At 43.9% G+C, this 21,190-nt stretch overlaps 3 protein-coding genes across 4 annotated transcripts in view; 2 read left to right on the top strand and 1 right to left on the bottom strand.

Annotated features, from left to right (window-relative positions):
* LOC117228839 (neurotrimin) overlaps positions 1 to 3,726 on the bottom strand; it is a 311,649-nt gene extending 307,923 nt beyond the window's left edge. The window contains exons 1-2 of one of the 2 annotated variants that reach the window (XM_076520963.1): positions 3,474 to 3,726; positions 2,255 to 3,400 (exon numbers count right to left, since the gene is read on the bottom strand). In XM_076520963.1, the coding sequence (XP_076377078.1) occupies positions 2,255 to 2,294 (40 nt within the window). In that variant the 5' untranslated portion in view covers positions 2,295 to 3,400; positions 3,474 to 3,726. Of the gene's footprint in view, positions 1 to 2,254 lie in introns of both variants that reach the window. The other variant, XM_033484851.2, reaches the window with a different exon arrangement.
* A 3,423-nt stretch (positions 3,727 to 7,149) lies between these two features.
* Mat1 (CDK-activating kinase assembly factor) lies at positions 7,150 to 8,871 on the top strand. Its single transcript, XM_033484726.2, has 2 exons — positions 7,150 to 7,589; positions 7,687 to 8,871. Exons 1-2 carry the CDS (start codon positions 7,466 to 7,468, stop codon positions 8,523 to 8,525), a joined length of 963 nt encoding a protein of 320 aa, XP_033340617.2. The 5' UTR covers positions 7,150 to 7,465; the 3' UTR covers positions 8,526 to 8,871.
* Positions 8,872 to 10,953: 2,082 nt separating this feature from the next.
* LOC117228866 (protein Wnt-4) overlaps positions 10,954 to 21,190 on the top strand; it is a 178,860-nt gene continuing 168,623 nt past the window's right edge. Inside the window, exon 1 of the mRNA XM_033484893.2 lies at positions 10,954 to 11,773. Coding sequence (XP_033340784.1) covers positions 11,694 to 11,773 — 80 coding nt within the window. The 5' untranslated portion in view covers positions 10,954 to 11,693. The remainder of the gene's footprint in view (positions 11,774 to 21,190) is intronic.

Below are 21,190 nucleotides of genomic sequence, written 5' to 3'. Positions count from 1 at the left end.
ATCAAGCAGCGCGATAATAATGAATTAAAAATTTTTATTTCGCAATGTATTATTGCATTATTATAGTATTATTCTACTTATCGTAAAATGTACTATTTACATTAAAAGGAGCTGTGCGATGTGCTTGTTTCGGTAATCGCGCTGCCGTACCTTTTCTTATTCGCATTACGACTGTATTCGGTGGAAAATATTACAATGCGCTCGGTTAAAAATCAGAATAAATGTCTCATCGTTACGTTTATAAGCTAATCGAAATCAGCTGCATTCAGTGCCCCGTGAATCTAGCGTCGATCGAAACCCCATTCGAAACAATAGATTCAATATAATTTCCATTATTCTACCTATTGTAAACTGTATATATACTATTTACATTAAAAGGAGCTGTGCGATGTGCTTGCTTCGGTAAATCTGAGCGCGCTTCGACAATCGGCAACGCACCGTCGGTTGTTCACAATGTTCGAAATGTGCTGCGTTTTCTCGACAGAAAATCTCAGCAGCGCGATCGCGCTGCTTGGGACTCGAACGGTTAAATCAAGCCGTACCTTTTCTTATTCGCATTAGGACTGTACTCGGTAGAAAATATAACAATGCGCTCGGTTAAAAATCAGAATAAATGTCTCATCGTTACGTTTATAAGCTAATCGAAATCAGCTGCATTCAGTGCCCCGTGAATCTAGCGTCGATCGAAACCCCATTCGAAACAATAGATCTCGATATAATTTCCATTCGACTATTCGAAATACTAATTTAACCAGAGGCCAGTTGCACCACAGTTGCGGAACACCCGAATTTCGCAGTTTCTTTCGGCTCGTCGTCCAGGCTGCCGGAATTCGGGCCTACGGCAGGGTCGAAAATCATCGAGTCGCGACCTTCCTTTTGGCTGTCGGATTGCGGCGCGGATTGTTCTTTGACCCGAGAAGCTATTTCCCGTGGCGGAGCGTCGCGCGAGCGGACGCCGCGTTGTTCGGGGAGCAGGGGAAAGAGAAATGTTCGCCACGTTGTGCCGTTCGTTATCGGAATTTCGTTAACTCCCCGTGTTTACCGGTATGGGACGAGAGAAAGCGAGATAGAGAATCGGAGAGCGAGAGAGACCGGGAGAGACATGGAGATTGAAAGAGACAGAGAGAGTGAGAGAGACGCGGGCGGAGGTGTAGAAAGGGGAGAGAGAGAAAGTCTTGCCGGGGGTCCGCGATGTACGGCCGGAACCATGGCGAGAAATCATTTTAACGTGTCCCGGCGCGCCGTGCCGGGGGTAAAAGCCGCGATATATCTCCCTTTCGCTCGGACACGGACCTTCTTACCGCGCGTGCTTCCTCATGAAGTATTAAAGTAGGTGGTGAAGTTTCTCCGGACGCAGTTTCAGAAACTACTTTATCTCGTAATACGTGACAGAGCGGCGCGTCTGGGAAAAAGAGAGAGCGAGAGAGAGAGAGAGAGAGAGCGGGGGCGTGTGCGACGATATCGCCGCGGCCCGTCGACGCTTTCTCCGCGCGCGCCGCGCGCGCGTCTCCCCGGTCTCCTTTGTGCAACGCCGCGGAACGGAACGCGCGCGCGTTGTTATAATAAATGTCCGCGGGATTTTTATCGCGGGCCGGCACCGCGTGCGCGCCGCGCCAGCCTGCCGGCTTCGCGATAAAGGCTCGCGCCTTTGTGCAGGCTCCGAGGCGAATCATCGAATAAGGGCGGGGGCTGAGGGGTCGCGTCGCGTCGGGTCGCGCGAGGCGTACGCCGCGGTTCTTTATCTTATCAAAGCGACGGGACGCCGTTTGTTTCGCGGCAAGAAGCTCCGCGCCGAGGAGGGCGACCCAAGTGGACGCGCGTATTCTTCTCCGGCGTTGTTACGCCGGCGGCCGCGCAAAGGCGGAAGAGCCTTCTCTCTGTGATCGTCGTTCCCCGATTAAGCTCGCCGCAGCGGCGGCGGCGGCTCGCCGTGGAATTTTTTAAACAGACGCGTCTGGATCTACTACGCCGTCACAAAGGAAGGAACCGAGAGGCGAACGCGAGGACTCGCGGTCGCCGGTCGGGAATCGTGTTTCAATAGGGAATCGGCGGCTCGAATGCAGCCCGAACGACGACGTTCCTTCGATTCTCCGGCGGGTTTCGGTTCGACCTGCATTGAAAACGGCGCCGATGTAACTCAATTTCTCCGTTCCGGTTAACAGAACGATTCGAGATGTATTCTCGGCTCCAAAGAACAATCCGGGGATCGGGGATCGGGGATCGGGTCGCGGCACGTGGCGGAATTTCCACTTACCCGAAAACAATAGGCACAGGGTAAAGAGTACACCCTTCATTTTTTGTTTCTCTTTCTCATAGTCGGTCCACGATGTCGTTTCGATATATATATATATATGTATATATATTTAGATGTGGAGCTTGCTTGCTTGCTTGCTTGCTTGTCTTCGCGCGGTTGTTATATATTTATATACGAGTGTTCGCGAGCGTGTACGCGTGTTATAGATCCTGTGTAGTTTCGTGCGGATGTAGTACCGTCGCGGGTTTCGAAGAACGCACCACTCTCTACGTCTCACCCTCCCACACCGGTGGTTTTTCCACGACAATGAGGATTTTCGCGTCGTCGGTCCTCCGCACGACTTTCACTCGACGGTTGTTTGCGAATTATCCCTTCCCCGCGGTTCGTTAATCTTCTCCTGGCATGGCGCAATAATCCAGAAGCCGGGCAGAGAGAGAGAGAGACAGAGACCGAAGACAGAAGAGAGAGCGAGAGAGAGAGAGGAAGAGAGAGAGGGAGGGAGAATAACGGAAAAGGATGAGAGAGAGAGAGGATTCTTCTATATCGGGTCCCGGCACAGAGGCGCGGAATTAAAATCGCAGGGTGAAACTATCGGGCGAATCGATAGCATCCGATTTTCCTTGGGTTTTTCGCTCGATGTCGCCATTATGTTCCGTTGGTTTCGGGGTTGATTTACGTGCTGGCATGCATAGAAATCGTCCACGATTCTTCTCCGGCTCGGCGGTCCGTCCAACAACACGCTCTTCTCATCTTTCCCGCTGGAAAACGTGCGTATCAACCCCTCCTTTCTTACTGGTTAATTCACCAGACAACACGAACGCGTTCCCATTCGATCGGACTCTCCTCTTACGAAACAAAAGCGACGGAAAAGAAAAGCACGAGATGGCAGACTACTAGGAGAGAGAGTGAGAGAGAGAGAGAGAGAGAGGAAAGAACAGAGGAAGGAACGAACAAAGTGACGTGGGGAAACTGGGAAAAACTGAGATAACGACACCAGAACGAAACGGGGGGAGAGAGAGAGAGATATAGGTAAAATAGTAGAAAAATCCGAACTCGTCTCCTCTCCTCCTTCACTTCTTCCTCCTCTTCTTCTTCTGCTTCTTCTGCTGCTGCTTCTTCTTCTTCTTCTTCTTCTTCTTAACCGTTCTATTATGCAAATCGAACGATCAGCGATCTCATCGTTCGAAGCCCCGACGGCGATTCTCTGTGCTCTCCTAACCAATTCGAGACGGCGAAAACGTTCGTTCGTTCGTCGGTTCGACGGTGATCTAATTTCCGCGATTCGAGGGACGTGCACGACGACGAGAAACGACGGAGGCGACGGAGGCCGCTAGCCTATCCTCGGGTCTGCCTTTGACGAGCGCGACCGTCGTCGAGCTGCGCGATAAAACTCGTGTTACGAACATCCGAGCGAAACTGATAGTGCATGCGACACGGCCCGGGAGAGACGCCCTGCCATCTGTCCTTGCACACGCCCCGCTTTTCCCTCTCCCGAAGTCAACGGGAAGATGGGGTAGACATCGTCCGGCGCAAGCGTGTATCCCTTTTGCTTCTATATTACTTGCACGCACACTCGTGTCGCGCGGCCGTGCAGCATCCCCTAGTCCAGAATCGAATTCCACGCTGGCCCGATCCTTCTCCTCGTCGTCGTCGTTCTCATCGTCGTCGTCGTCGTCGTCGTCGTCGTCGTCGTCGTCGTTGTCGTTCTCGTTCTCGTCGTCGGCGTCGACGTCGACGTCGTTGTCGTTGTCGTAGCTGTCTTTCGAGTCGCTGTCGCCGTCGATGTTGTTGTCTGCGTCATTGTTGCACACACGTGTCACGCACTAACACGCCCCGACTACCGTAACAAATATCAATGCAGCGGAGTCGCTCTTTCACGTCGTTCGCCTTGTAACCGCTAAATCGGGCTTATCGCCACGATCGCGGTCTCTACTGGCAAGAGAACGAGAGGGAGAGAGGGGGGACGAAAGGGAGTGACAAAGATAGAGAGAAGAGCAGGGGAGAAGGGATAGTTCGAGCCCGCAAAAGAAAAATAGATACTTTTCCCACGAGTGTTTTGACCGCGCTGAATTTCTTCGGAGTCTGTTTACCAACCCGAACGGCAGCTTTAAAACGGATTTAATGGTCAACGATACCCACTTTTTCCGACCACTGAAAGACTAAAACCCTTGTGAGCCCGGCACGCGGTGGTTGAATTTTACCGGAAGCGATTTAGACAATCGTCTTTCGGTACGATCTCCTCTCGCGGCTTCCCTCCCTTCCCCTCTCGCTCTCTCTCTCTCTCTCTCTCTCTCTCTCTCTCTCTCTCTCTCTCTCTCTCTTTCCCCTTTCTCCCCCCTTTCCACGGCCGCCGACTTAATATGACGTTCAATTACGCCAGTTGAGCCTTTTTATCAGACCCGGTTACGGGATCGCAATTCGAGTAATTGTTTTCAGGACGCTAATGTTTCCTGAACGACAACGTAGTATACCGCGAGAGATGATTTCGGCCGGGCATCCAAATTGGACCACAACGGCATTTCTCACGGTCGATATCAATTAATTGTATATTAAGGCCAATCTAGCTCAAAATTACGCCGGTGTCCAATACCGCGTCTCGAAATGAAAGTTATTTCCCAGTTCGATCATTTTCCAGGACTCGTCGTGGGTTTCCTATTTTCCAGCGAAATTATTCGAGAATCTTCGTTCGCGTCGTCTCTCTTTCCGCAATTCGTCGGCCGCAGTTAATTTTCCAGTATTCGCGGGTTTTCTTCTCAGATTTTACTTGGCGCAGTTCATTTTCTTGGACTCGTTCGTTCGTAGGCTTCGTTTTTTCAACGAAATTGATTTTTGCGAGTTCGCCGGTTGTAGTTGGCACGATTGAGTTGCCAGGTTCGCACAAGGTTCATTTGACGCCACCCTTCGTCTACTAGGGTTCGCGGAGTTCATTTTCCACCCACAGTATGCAGAGCACCCTAGAATCTTGGTCCAGAGAACACCGTAGGTATCCACCATCCTTTCCTAGCAAAAATTGAATCATTCGCCTCGCGCGACTCACGGAGATCATATGGTAGCGCGATTTGGTTCTACGCTTCGTTTGCCTGTGTTCCCGAAGTATGTAGTTTCTGCTCGACATTTCTAAGCTTCGTGGAACGTTGTCTTTAAATCTCCAGAGTTTGGAGTTCATTTTCTGGCCGCTGCGTGCGGACCACTCGAAAATTTTAATGCAGAGAACACACCGTAAGTATACTCGAGCGATAATTGTCGAAACCGTGGAACGAAAGTAGCCGGAATCATTCGCTTCGTACGATTTCTAGAGATCGTGTGACAGCATAATTTCTTCTAGGCATCTTTTATCTCGGTTTATCTTAGTAACTTAGCATCGCCAGGCTTCATTGAACGTCACCCTTGAATCTCTAGAGCCCACAAAGTCCTGTCCGCTATTCTCCATAATCCTTTTATTCTTCGATTTTGTTTATTTCTGAGACAAAAAATGTAAGATCCCTATTCGATGAATATAAAGTTAATTACGCCCAAAAGCGAAGCGAGGGCGCAACAATCGATCACCCCAGGTTTCAAGCAACGAGAAGAAGGAAAGTATAGAACCCCGAACAATTTCAGTTTACAGAATAATCTTCGTTTCTACGAGCATGGGACAAAGATCGTCAAATCCACGGGGATGCTATCTGCTCGAGCGTTTCGAATGAGATTCGTGACCGGCTCGGCCGGTGTATTTTTTTTTTGTAGAGAATCGCGAGGGGATCAAGGCAAAGACGATATTCGCGGACCGAATCCCCGGGACGGAGGAAAACACCGTAATAAGATGTTCACTTTAGGAAATCTCTTACGGTAGATACAAGATTCCGGTTAATCTCGGAAATTCAGTGGGCCGCGGAGGGCACGCGGCCGAGCTTAGGGTGCCTTCCTTTACTTAAGGGAAGGTCGTTGTACATTTTTCACGGAGCCTTCTCTCTCTCCCCCTCCCCTCTCTATCGCGGTCTTACGAGGACGGGTTGAATAACGGGTGTCCGTGGGCATCGCGACGCGGCAAGAAAACAGGGACGCGGTCTTGCGAGCCGCCAAAGCATACCGTGGCCCTTTGTTCTTTCGGCCGTAATGAACATGCATTGTGCGTCTCTTTCTTGCCGGCTCCTTTCTCCCCGCCGCGTCTTTTTCTTTTTCTGTATAATCCACGCGATGGATTTGAAAGGGAGGATCGATGCCCCAAATCGTTGGAGGTGAAACGCATGACGGACGTGTACGAGAAACTAGCACCCTATCTCTCTCTCTCTCTCTCTCTTTCTCTCTCTCAGACATACATAGACACACACACACACACTCTCTCTCGTTTTCTCTCTCAAGGGAGTTCGTACGCGAGCTCCTTTTCAGCGGGACTCTCGTCTTCCTTTCAGCCCGCTTTCTCGCCTCGATAATCACGTAACGACGCGCGATGATCGTAACATTAAAAAAAAAAACTAGAAAAAAGAAAGGAAAAAAAGGGGGGAAAAAAAGAACGAGAAAAACTGAAACGCGGAGAAAGGCGCGGATTCCCGGCGATGAGCATGCGGCTCACGTTCCCCGAACGAGTTTATCTTTTAATGCGTTTACGTGTCCGTGCGGTGGACGTTAAAAGCGAGAATACAGGCGGCGCGTAGCCCGGTCCGGATCCCGCAATAATTCCGAATCGCGAATATGAAATTTGAATAGCCAATGTGATTTTTATTGTTCGACCGAGAATCCCTTCGCTCGTTCGTTCATCGATAATCTTAGGTTACGATCGACCGTGATCGAGTGCCGGTGTCTCGATGCAATTGTCGGCAATTATTGGCGGGAAGTTTAATCTCTGCAAATATTATCGTATATCGTGGGGCCGGACCGATATCGGTGTTTATATCGCGGTCGTAAACAATAGCGATGTTATCGATACACGGTATCGATTACGTTCGAGATGCGGTTCCGCGACGATGGCGTGAGACTCGTGATTTCGAGGTTATGTAGCCGCAAAGCGATATTGTTGTATGGTTTCGTGGAAGAACGAGCCGCGATGTTCGAGCTGGTTTTTTGGTTATTTAACGGCACGGTATAATTGCGTTGATATCGAGTTACTTTGAGGTAGTGTCACGTGTCGTAATGTGAGCTTGTTCGATTTGTCAACCGGTCAGTCGGTCTGCGATAAAAAGCATTGGATTTTTCGGATTTGGTTTTTGCAATTGTTCCTATTATTCTGCGAAAATGGACGACCAAGCCTGCCCAAGATGCAAAACCACCAAATATCGGAATCCATCCTTGAAAATGATGGTGAACGTCTGCGGACACACGTTGTGTGAAAGCTGCGTTGACCTGCTGTTCCTTAAAGGTTAGTACGTTGATGCTAGTTAAGTTCTATGATCTATGATAGTAGTCTATATAGATAGATAGATAGTAGTCTAACGTTTGTATTTCATTTTGAAAAGGTTCCGGCTCGTGTCCAGAGTGCAAGATTCCTCTGAGAAGAGCAAACTTTCGTGTGCAGTTGTTCGAGGATGCGATGGTGGAGAAAGAGGTGAATATAAGGAAGAGGGTTCTGCGAGACTTCAACAAGAGGGAAGAGGACTTTGCGACGTTGAGAGAATACAACGATTACTTGGAGGAAATTGAGACCATAATATATAATTTAGCAAATAACATCGACGTCTTGGAGACGCATAAAAAGATCGAACAGTACAAGAAGGACAATAAAGAACAGATTACGAAAAGTAAGTCCAAAATTGGTAGGCACGAATATGAACTGGAAGAGATGTTAGAGCTAGAAAAGCAAAAGGAAGAAGAGAGACGAATGGAAATAGTTAAAGAAGAACTGGAAGCTAAGAAGAAGAAGATTCGTGAGAAGGAGGCGTTGATAGACGAACTTACGTTCTCCGAAGGAAATGCTAAGAATATCGTGGAAACATTCGCTTCTGCTATTCAAGCATCCAAGAAGGAATCGAAAGCAGCCGCTCCCAAGGCTACTCAGTTTAGTACAGGAATCAAATTTAGCAACCAAGGAAGTCAGAATTATATATCTGTGCCAAAGATCGACGATGGACCTTTATACTCTTATACTCCTATTCGCCAGTCTACAGAAGGGCCCATACCGCCTGGCTGGAGAGAACTACAAACGCGTGGTTATGTGGCTCATGTTCGGGTAGAATCTTCGGCTGACAGAGCAGGAGGATTCAAGGCACACGTCGCGTGTTTAAGAGCTTTACAAGAAGCAATGGCAGGCTTATATCACAATCCTACGCAACGTCAAACAGAATATACAAATGTATGACCCTGTAGATTGTTTTAATGCCACTGAAACTGTGTCTCTAATTTGGTACATATGCTAATGCATACAGGTCGGGTCTTGTAACTACCGTTACATACAATTCACAACCGCCGACCAATTGTCATACATGCTAAACATGCCAAGTTAATTAAACCCGTGTGATATAATCACAAGTACACAGGTGCACGTGCCTTGTATATTTATCTAATTTTAGTATTAAATATTTTATATTACAATTAGATTACCATGCAAATTGAGCGACTGCAGTACCTGGCAACTCAATGAATATGCATAAGAAATATGATTTTCTTCGTTTTAACGGAAAATAAAATTCATTTTGTTAAACATAGCGATATATGTTCATAATCCTTATCCTGTATGTGTTCTCTTATCTTTAGAATGATTGTAACATTAAATATTTATAAGTTAGATTATAGTTTCAATATTTATAAGTTTTGTTACAATGAAATCGTAATATCATTAATAAATTTTATCTTCAATAACAGCACTGTCGTACTTATTATTCTCATTTTATTATTTTATTTCGTTAAGTCGATAATGCGACTTGTAAGATACCAACTTCTGCTATAGTAAATTGCTGCACCGAAGTAAGTATATTTTACCAAATGGGCATATAAAATCTCGAAAGAGAAATACAATTCAATTATGAAATACGTTGTTTTATCATTGTGAACGTAAGTGCATAAACATAAAAATAAATTTAAAATACAGAAGTTTACATTGGCAGTAAATGATCAGTGACCGACTGATAATACTTCTTTGGAACATGAACATTATTTTAAGTTTCGCCACTTTTGTTACAATGTAATCTTCATAGTGTAAAAGTATGCTAATTAGTGTATTACACACAACAAATACTAAATTTAAACATATTAAATACAAGTAACCGATAGAGTAACTGTTCCAATATGGACGATAACACAATGATTCTCCACTAGAGGGCACGTCCTTCTCTAATCGTTTCCGAACGTTTCAAAACGAAAACTTACTCGTGAACCAACAAAATTTTGATTCCAGTAAAATTCTAATTCGGTTTTAATGTGTGCTATTGTAAATGTTTAAAAATTCCAAAATTTGTATTTCTTACGAATCGAAATGAACAGCTGAATTGAATGACTAGCGAGCAGATGTTCAGTCAAATAAAAGAAACAATTGGTATGAAATATTTTAAGCAATATACGACGCTCGATTACGAGCTGTTGAACCAAAACTATATACATAGCTTTCGCAACAATTAAAATGGTACTTAACCACTTCGGTTGCGTCATTTATTACATATAAATTGTTTTTATTACAGCAAAAATCTTACCTACTCCCGCGAACACGATTTTTCCATTTTGCTGCATTCCAGGGGAAACCGCAATAAATGCGTTGCGCAAATTACACATTTCTCCTCGAGCGACTACACACTCCACTTAAAACTCGACGTATTATAAAAGCACTTTCTGGATACAATATATCGTACACAATACGAACCGATTTAAGAGAACGCTTTATGTATTTACGCTTACGATACGTGTACGCATACTATGTACTGCGAACGTAAAAAAAATATATATATATATGTATATGTATGTATTTTTATTATATATATATATATATATATATATATATATACATTGTATAACGAGAGTACATCTTAAATGTAAAATGCAATACGAGTTGATCGATAAATTGCACTTAAAGCATCTTTAAAATCTAACGAAACCGTCAAATAAGCTAATATCATGCTACATAAATATACAATAAAGAAGCGAGTATAAAAGGCGAAGCATGTAACCAAACTTCGGCCCAGACAACACTCTCCGTTACAAGATACGACACGACTTACAAACAATAGGCAGACGACACAAGATACTGTAATAGCGATCCCGGCATCAACTGATTGTCTCGCAGATGTCTTTCCCGTTCGAAAACGATCGTGTTACAAAGAAACAAATCGGTACATCCGACCGTTACCCCGACATTGTCCACTTTTAACATGGCGGTAAGCCGGAAGGAGGGGGAGGGGAAAGAAAGGGGGGTCGTGCTTCGATAATCGCAATGAAAGAAATCGATTTTCGACGGTCGAAGTTTCCTTGGACGATTAGTCTAGGTTAAGCCCCCCCCCCCCCCCGCCCCCGCCCGAATGTCAGAGATCGGTCGGTCGGCGATGGTCCCACGATTAAACTTTCCTATTGGGAGGCCGGTTCCCGTTCTTTTTCCGGAGTTTCTCACGAAACTCGCGGAAACAAAATGCGGTTGGCGAACGAATCGCGAGCGAGCGAGGCAGACGCGCGAACGCCGGCAACGGGACGGTGTGCCGAAATGCTTAATTAACGCGAGTGGAGCCTCGGTGGCTGTTGGACGACACCGCCAATCGCGTGCACGCGAGTGACCGAAAGCTCCGCCCACCGAGAGAGCCCCGTTGCCCTTTTCCTCGTGACTACCGGCCACAGTACGTACGCGAGCGTTCACGGAGTGTCATCTCGTTCGTGTCGGCTTCGCCTCTATCGAGACGAGAAGTTTTCTTCTGCGTATTCGCACGGGTCTCTGCAATCTCACCGGACGCGTCGCCGGTACACCTCCGTGTTCTCACGGTGGATCCGCGATCGAATCGACCACGATCCCATCACGATCGCGTCCGCGTACCTCGACTCACGATTCGAAAAGCGCGGTTCCAACGGCAGCCTTTACACTCTCGTCGTGCGGCAAGTGCATCGCATCGGGAGAGAGAACACGAGAACTGATTCTCCGCGGTTGTCCGTCGTGTGCCCAGTGATACGTACACATACACACACACACACACTCGTCATACATACACACACGGCCGGCCGAGTAAAACATGTAAACAATAACGCACCGTTGGAAAGTTAACGGACGAAAACAAAGAGAAAGCATAGCCGATATCTGCACGCCGCGACTCGGTGCGAGAGGTAACTGCGATCGGCTCGATATCACGGACGACGTTCGATTCTCGATCTGTCAGCCTCGGGATCAACCGTCGATGCGAATCCTCGATCGATATCGACTATCGTAAGAATGCGTGGCTGAAGCCAGGGGAGAGAAGTCCGATCATCGTCCTTCGTCCTTTAGTTTCTTTTCGTGCATTCGAGCTACAGACGATCCACGAAAGCCCCAGCCAGCCCCCATCAAGAATTCGACACGAAGATGCGGCCCGTACTGACAACCTTCTTCCTCGTACCGTTGCTGCTCGTCGCGTGGCAAAACGGCGCGCAGGCCAACTGGTGGTGAGTCCCTACGCAACACGATTGTTTATGTCCGCCGCATAAGTCCGGATAAGATCTCGTTGACCGCGTGCCTCCGCGAGCCCGAATCCCTTCCCACAACGGCTCGTACGATTTTTCCACTGGACGGCCGCCCCTTGTGTCGCGAATAATTTAAATGGGCCGCTGTATCACTGTTTCCAGTCCCCTCCCTCCCTCACTTTTCGAAGACCGCCGTGGCGGCGTTTAGACCATCGAACGTCTCTTTCTAGTCGCGAGACGTCCTAGAATAAGCGACATCTTTTGTCATGCATACCGTACCTGTAACCTATAACATGCCTTTTATGCCACCGTTCAACGGTCGCGTATCTAAATATCCTCCACCAGAACTGCCTGCGACTGTTTCATTGTACCACGTATGCCATCTTTTTTCCAGATTCCGCTGTAAGCGTAGTTTTAGGTTAATCGAGAAGTTCTGTCGGCTGTTTCGTCTGAAGACGTCTTACGTTCATGTTACAAATGTTCTTTTCATAATCGTCGATTTTCTAGTGTAAGAATCGTGTATGAATACGAGACAGGTGTTTTGTCCTCTCGAGTAACGCGGATGTTGGCCATATTCGGCTATAGTTATGTTTCGTTCTCAGATTTATGTTGAGGTTTTTACCAGTTGGTATCTGTTTAACTCTCTGTATCTAAGTTGCGTATTTATTTTATAACGTTGTCATCGTTCTAAATAGGTTAAGATTTGAATTTTCCGTTTCTACCGGGTAAATACAAAATAGTGTAAAAATGGACCGCGAGCAATATTTTCCTGCATATTAAGTTCGTTGAAATTTTGGTAAGAAGTCACCCTTAGCAATCTGTAGTCATAACGTTGTCATCGTTCCAAGTAGATTAAGATTTGAATTTTCCGTTTCTATCGGGTAAACACAAAATAGTGTAAAAATGGACCGCGAGCAATATTTTCCTGCATATTAAGTTCGTTGAAATTTTGGTAAGAAGTCACCCTTAGCAATCTGTAATCATAACGTTGTCATCGTTCTAAATAGGTTAAGATTTGAATTTTCCGTTTCTATCGGGTAAACACAAAATAGTGTAAAAATGGACCACGAAGAATATTTTCCCTGCATATTAAGTTCGTTGAAATTTTAGTAAGACGTCACTCTTAACAATCTGTAATCATAACATTGTCATCGTTCTAAATAGGTTAAGATTTGAATTTTCCGTTTCTATCGGGTAAACACAAAATAGTGTAAAAATGGACCGCGAGCAATATTTTCCTGCATATTAAGTTCGTTGAAATTTTGGTAAGAAGTCACTCTTAGCAATCTGTTCGACGCATATGTATTCCTGTCTCCAACCATTCATGCCGAAAGAATGAAAGCAACCATGAACGCAGGGGGTGGGAACCATATTTTGCGGAATATCTCGGAAACCGCTGAAGATAGAGAAATATCGCGAACCACAGAATTACGCATATTTCAGCAAGGATTCCAGCTGAATATAGACAGATTCGAGAAAACTTCGTTTATTTAAATAATACAATATCTTTGGTACCGTTCTATTCCCGCTTTCCATTCGCGTATAAAATAACAAATTACTTTCTATCTCGCGACAGTTGGTGGCGCAAATTTGTAGAACATTTTTAACAGCCCGGAGATCGCGGATACGTATAATCAAGCATAAATGCTTATCTACGATCGTTACAACATACCCGCGTATACTTTGCCTCGAGTTCGCGAGAAATAAGCGCATTCGAATGAAAATAGTATTCTGACATTTTACATAATTCCCCTCCATCCAAGATAAACATCGAGTTTTCGGGCGAGTTCCGTGGCTCGAATTTTCCAAGAATTATGCAAATCTCGAGGCAGCGGGAGCGTTAACATGCGGGACAAACGATATCTTCGAACGCCGCGAACGAGAATATTAAAGATAGAGGGAAACTAGTTAATAATATCGGAGACACGGCGCACAAAGTGGGCCGCCACGATAAACCCACGTCCAGCTGTGCGAAAAGGAGTGAGACATTAATTCGCGGTAGCCGGGGCGATCGAGAACACAGGCTCGCGCCGGCTGGCAATCTCGCGATCTACATTTGTCCGATCAGAATGTCCGCTCGCGGGGAACTCGACTTTCAGTCCGCTGATAATTTCCTCCGGGAGACGCGTGGCGAAATTGTCGGCCTCTTGGATCTGGCCGCGCGCCATGCCATTTCTGACGGGCCGACGAAATTGCGATCGCAGTAAACCGGTCGAAAGGGCTCCCGAACAGCCAATTATTGGATCGCCTGGAAAATCCGGAGCGGCTTTTTAAGGGCGGAGACAACCGATCGGTTGGGACAGTTGATTCGTAATTACTTATCACAATCGTGAAAGCGCACGCCATTTGTACGGAATTTCGCGATCTCGAACCGCCCGTTACGGACATTCGTTTCTTCGGCGCAATGCGGTTAGTGCACTGCCACGTTTTTCTAATGTTCGGATTGTTCTGCGACAACGTAATATTTATTTATTTCCTAGCTTTAGAACGGAAAATAATTCACGAGCTCGTTAATTCTTGGCTTTAGAACGGGAAGATAATTTATAAGTTCGTTAATTCTTGGGTTTAGAACGGAAAATAATTCACAAGTTCGTTAATTCTTGGGTTTAGAACGGAAAATAATTCACAAGTTCGTTAATTCTTAGCTTTAGAACGGAAAATAATTCACGAGTTCGTTAATTCTTAGCTTTAGAACTAGAAATAATTCACAAGTTCGTTCATTCTTAGCTTTAGAACGGAAAATAATTCACGAGTTCGTTAATTCTTAGCTTTAGAATGGAAAACAATTCACGAGTTCGTTAATTCTTGGCTTTAGAACTAGAAATAATTCACAAGCTCGTTAATTCTTGGCTTTAGAACGAAAAGTAATTCACAAGTTCGTTAATTCTTGGCTTTAGAACGGAAAATAATTCACGAGTTCGTTAATTCTTAGCTTTAGAACGGGAAAATAATTTATAAGTTCGTTAATTCTTGGGTTTAGAACGGAAAATAATTCACAAGTTCGTTCATTCTTGGCTTTAGAACTAGAAATAATTCACAAGTTCGTTCATTCTTAGCTTTAGAACTAGAAATAATTCACAAGTTCGTTCATTCTTAGCTTTAGAACGGAAAATAATTCACAAGTTCGTTAATTCTTAGCTTTAGAGCTAGAAATAATTCACAAGCTCGTTAATTCTTGGCTTTAGAACGAAAAGTAATTCACAAGTTCGTTAATTCTTGGCTTTAGAACTAGAAATAATTCACAAGTTCGTTAATCCTTGGCTTTAGAACTAGAAATAATTCACAAGCTCGTTAATTCTTGGCTTTAGAACGAAAAGTAATTCACAAGTTCGTTCATTCTTGGCTTTAGAACGGAAAATAATTCACAAGTTCGTTAATTCTTAGCTTTAGAACAGAAAATAATTCACGAGCTCGTTAATTCTTGACTTTAGAATGGAAAATAATTCACAAGTTCGTTAATTCTTAGCTTTAGAACTAGAAGTAATTCACAAGTTTTGATTAATCCTTCGTAGTTCAAAGTGGTTCCTCCTTTTTATTTCTGAATTTGCTGTAGCTTTGTATTGGTACATTCTTACAGGATAATTCATAGAAGATTGAATAATAATAATGCAAGCAACTAAAACGACATTCCATGCATATCTAAGCTTTTGTTTCATCATGTTTATAAACGTGGCGAGCAGACTGCAAGGGATGCTTCCATATAGTGTTACTAAAATATGCTTCTCGAGCTTATCTTCATCACAACATCGACTTTAATGTACTCCTATTTTATCGGACGAATTTTTACGTGTCTTCGCATAATTTGCAAAAATTGAATAAAACTTAACGCATTCAGTGTTCATTATTGTTATTATTTACTATATACAAGCGATCAAATCAATTAGTCTGTAGACACTTGAAAACATCTGCTATCTTGCATAGATAGATCAACTATGGTTGCGATTGCTATCTTGAGAAAATAGTAAAAGAAGAACGAAAGGAAAATTCAGCCCGAAAAATTCGATTTACCACGATTTTTGCATAATTTATGATATTGACATAATGTCAATGTAAACAATATGATCTAAAATCATCAAAATAATACGAAAACATAGATACTTCTATCGTACTTTCTCATTTTATTCAACACTGCAAGGATTGGCGCGACTCAACGTCGACTACTCGATGAATTAATCGTCGGTTTTATTCGATGTTCAACGATTTTCTCTTGGGAACCGATGTTTCCAGGGTGATCGAAAAACGCAGCCGCGCTCTCGGAGCATTCGCAAGCATTTCCCGTGATCGGTGAAAACCGTTCGAACGAAATACGATTGCGTCACGCGAATTAGCCGTAATCGCAACAAGGGTGCGAGCGTTCCGTAGCCGGCCAGATTTTCTCGCGATATATCGCCAATTAATTCTCACCAGCGTACCATGACGGTCTCCCTGAAAACCGTATTTTCCCGGTATCGAAAGATCCCGTAGCACCTGGGCGGTCCAGTTTTTCGCATGATTAATGGCGCCGACTCGAATTCGTATCGGCGCGCCGCGGCGCCCCGCGATTTCGCAAGATCCCCGGGGAGATGCAAAAACCGCGTTAGCCGCGAAAGTTCCGTGTAACGCGTGACTGATACGTGCCTTATAAGATTACTCGGGGGCCCCGTTTTTTCACGGGATCCCCGCGGCGGCGTAAGCGTTTATTTTAGCATTTGAAACGCGCCATTGCGAAGCGCGCCCGCGCCTGATATTCGCGGGGCCCCGATCACGTTTCCGTACATAGAAAGGCACGCACGTATACGTGCCGTAGGACGATGACGAAACGCTCGCTCCGAAGGACAATTTCCTACAGATCGTTCCACCTATTGTTCGCCGACACCGGCCGTTTCACTCTAGCGATTTACTTACTCCCGCGCGTCCTCCCGATACGCATCCGAGCGGATCGTCGCCGGTGATCGCGGAGGTGTCGGCGCTAGACGCGCCGAGACTCTTTCATGCGAAATATAACTGCGCGATCCATTGCGATTCTCATTGACTTTTATTGCGGCTGACGCGCGGATATATCTGTCCCGCGGAACGATCGAGCGAAATGAAAGATTCCAGATTCGTTATTTTACGATTATCGGGATTGTAAAGATGTCGTTCGCCGTTTCGCAATGGAAGTCGCGCAACAGCTCGATAAACGCGGTTACAATCTACCATTCGGATCGATTCGTGATGGAACGATTTTAACCCTAGAAAGATAACCATATGACAACGTACGTAAAAGATAACCATACGCTTCAGAGGCGCATGCTTTTCTAAGGCGTCAATTTTATACTAACAATGGATATTTATTTAAGTTAATCTAGTCATTTTAAAGGTTTGGCATTATTGTAAAAATAAAATGCATTTATATTATATTTTTTTATATTTTAAGTAATTTTAAACTTAAATCACTAGACCTCTATGAAAAATTAACAAAAATCAACAGTCTTCGGTTTATGGGAACAAATCCCGTAAAATATCACAAAAAATAGTGTTTTATCCTTACAAACTAGTAGACTATAATATAATCAGTGTAAAAAAAACTATAATATTATAAACAATTTCTTTAGAGACAGTCATGACAAACGTCTTTCTTGTGTTCACCACAAACTGTCTTTTTGCATTTGGCACAGGTCATCTTTGACATTCTTTTCTTTTTAGACGTGCAAAGACTGCAATAATGCCTTTTTTGGCTGAGGGTTCTTCTTCATCATCTGTGGAAGCCTGTACAGCAGATTTTGGAAGAATATTTTCAATGTTGCTTCGCACATGCCTTGGCAAAGTGGGTGCTTCCAGTCTTTGCGTCATCCACGGTGCAGTCAGTTGTTTATTTCGCAGGCGCCTCTGCGACGTAGGTTATCTTTCTCGGGTTAAACGCGGCAGAAATTTGAACCGGCGAAGAAATCTTGTTTCACTTGTCGTGTCGCAAAAGGTACGAAGAAGACGGAAGCTGTAGAACGGAAAGACTATGAAATTCTTGTTAACCCTTTGCGCTCGAGTGGTGACTCTGAGGCATCGCTAAAATTGTTATTTCACGTTCCAAGATCATTTTTATATTAACACTGTGGCGTCCGGTGGCATCACGCTGGTGCAAATTCCTCGACATCGTGTACGAAATAATTACTGAAATAATTACGTTCGTTCTATTCTATTTGAACCGAACACTCGTCGAATTCACAATTTCACCGCAACCGTTACGATAAAACGATTTTTAATTGTCGCTAAGGACACCTGTAATGATGCAATAATAGTCAACTATCGCAATAATAGTTATAATAATTAGAATTACAGTAAATTCTCTCTAATTTTCTTTCAGCTTATTTTCTTTCAGTAAATCAAAATGGACAATTTGAGAAGAGGAGATACGATTATTGAAATTATTAACACTATGCTGGTGTCATGCAAGAACTATATGTTGTATACCGGCGGTACCACTTTGGTGCAATTTTAAAAAGCTGAAATAACATTCGAACTATATTTCTTGGGTGTTAAAAGGCAGCAAAATAACTACAGCATTGTGCTTATTTAACTAAGAATTAAGTACGAAAATTCTTCGATGACTTATCTTAATTTTAGGAATTTATATTACCGCCATCTTCGAAATTCTTTTTTAAATCTAAAATTTCCAAGCTATTACGCCAGCGTCAAACAAAAGAATCATATCTAAGATCTGCGGACGGCATAGTGTTAACAAAGTTTACATTTAAAAAATTGTTAAAAGTTTTTCTCAATTTTATATGCATAAAATGCACTTTGTCATATAAAATGGAAATACTGTAAGCCAGAAAAATTATTTTAGAGTTGTAGTAAAAATGGTTTCGAGTGCAAAGGGTTAAGAATCTATTACAAATTAAATTTGTCATAAAATTATCATTAAAGTATCATCAAATATATCATAAATTTGTTATAATCGATATCACTGCAATTTAAGATCGATCAACCGAAATATCTAGCGAAGGTATATTACAATTAAAATTTATAATAAAAATTCGTTACAGTTAAGTTTCGCATAAAAATAAGAAGTTTCTATGAAAAATCGAATACTTCGATGCCTGACAGAATTACGAGTTTCCGATTCTTTATTTTACAGTTATCGAAACCGTGAAAACGTCATTCGGTGATTTGCAATGAAAATATCGTAACAGCTCGATGCGAAACCGGTCGTTTTTAGCGATCGATTGTATCCAGCGTTAAGATTGATTCATGATGTACGGAGACTTGATTCGCGATAAACGTTAACGGTAACAATAAAATCTATCGAGTTGTTAAGTCGCGAGGTACGAGAAAACGAAGGTAATGAAACATTTCTAAAATTGGAAACGCCGCGTAATGTTCCGTAAGTAACGGCGGAACAATCGAACCCGGCAAAATGACGGGATTCCGATTACTTTTATTTGACGGTTATTTAGATTGCAAAGCCTTTTCGCGATTAAACAGTCGCTCGCTTTTAGTGCTCGGTTGTTTTAGCGTTGAGCGGCGAAAAAATTAATTACAGGAAGGAGTTCGATGAAGTAGTTAAGACGCGTGAAAAATGACGGTAACGAGAGCAGTAAAATACGGAGACCCTAAATGCTATTTATAACCGAGCCCCTGCGCCCGATGTTGTCGTTAAAGGAAACGCGAGTGTAATTTGCTTAGATTAGTAATGGTAATGATTGGATTCAATTCTCGGGTTACCAATAATGGCTCCATGAAGTGCAGTTTATTAAAGCACACCTTAGGTGCTATTATTTGTTTCATTCGAATCGTGGGTCAAAGTTAGGCGATCGGCGGTAGTTCCGATTATTTCTCGTTTTCACTACCGATTCACTGCAAAGTGAACAAATCTGAGAGACGCGAATAATCTTCGTGTATTTCAAAGGAATCCCGAGTATTCGCCGGATGCCTTCATAATTTCTTGAAGGGAGGGAACAACATCGAAAGGGATTTCAAATAATAGCAATATAGGGTGCAGGTGATGTTTGAGGATCGTTTCAAGCAAACGCGCTGGCTTAATACGAAGTTACAACAAATCTACAGGAGCACCATGAAATTTTCTAGAACACCTTCCACCAAAAATTCTTTCCCTAAAATTATCTTTAAATACAGATGGGTAGACGGCTCATGGAAGTTAGCTATATTCGCTAATGATAGCAATCAAACGTCAATTTAGCGGTCCGTTCGCAGCTGCGAGTCAAGCAAATGTTTTTTCAGAAAAGATTCCTTCTAGAAGAGCCGATATGGTGGCTATTTTCGGGGGATAACAATAGTGTTACGAGTCACGACGAACTATAGAATTTGATATCGGATCTAACGGGATATTTAACATTTACGTTTAACGTTTACGTTTAAAAGGATCGAATTTTCCGAGCACACGGTAGAGATGTTCAATCGTAATAGAAAATAATGGTCTTTTCTCGAGCAGCCGGGGCGCATTTTTTCAATTGAAAAAGTATTGCCCAGCCATCCGATTCGGCCGATCGTTCATGTTCAACGAGGTCGACACGCCGGAACGGTAATTCGGTTTTCCTGTCGTTAACTTATCGGGCAAAACGACGTCGAGGAACGATTTCCATCGTAACATCTTTTTCGCTGTAAAAATGTAACGCTTAATTGAGGAGGATCGAAGAAAAAATGAAGAGCTCGATGATTGTGTGCTGCTAATTAGTACGATCGGGCAACTATTATACCCTCCACTTTTTGCTCAACCCTTTTTAAAATCTTGCTAATTGATCGTTAAAGCACCGAGGGCTATCATTATGTGAAGTGCTCGCTTTTTATTTTCACCGCAGAAATCCGAGCTTTTGAACAATTTTTCGATCTTCGATTAAATGGCGATCCGAAGTAGGAGAATCAGATCAATAGGATATATATAGTTTCCATTTCTCAAATTTCAATCCGCAACGTAAATTCTTTGACCCGCTGAGATTCGAATTGCCGAGGTCCGACTGTGCGATTATAAAAATTTACCCGCGTTTCCACGTCGTCGGATAGAAAAACGACTCTATCGAGAGCGGACTTCGACTCCGTTTTTCTAACGAATATCAAATTTTCCGGGCGAACGGACACGCTCATTCTGGCTAACAGAAGGCGCAGCGCTGTAACTTCCATTAGTTTCCCGTAATTAATTCGGAGATCCGGGAAAACCTCCCTTCTAACAGGTTTACGAAAGTAATTCACAGTCGTCCTGCAGTTGTCGGATACGTTTTCCTGACACGACCCGCGGTAAAAATTAGATTCTACGGCGACCACCGGGCTGACTTTTAGCCGGCCGGATTGCCGACTCGTAGCATCGTGTAGCAGAAGGCTCGCGTAAAATTGCCCGGTTCAAAGTTGCTTCGATAGACGAAGAATCCCCTTCGATCGGACTCGCGAACAGCGTGGACGATCAGGGAAGCCCCAATGATTGCCACGAGA

The sequence above is a fragment of the Megalopta genalis genome, chromosome 1 (assembly GCF_051020955.1).
Source record: "Megalopta genalis isolate 19385.01 chromosome 1, iyMegGena1_principal, whole genome shotgun sequence".
Classification (NCBI taxonomy): domain Eukaryota; kingdom Metazoa; phylum Arthropoda; class Insecta; order Hymenoptera; family Halictidae; genus Megalopta; species Megalopta genalis.
The sequence above is the reverse complement of the archived record's forward strand: the minus strand, read 5'-3'. Positions and strand labels throughout refer to the sequence as shown.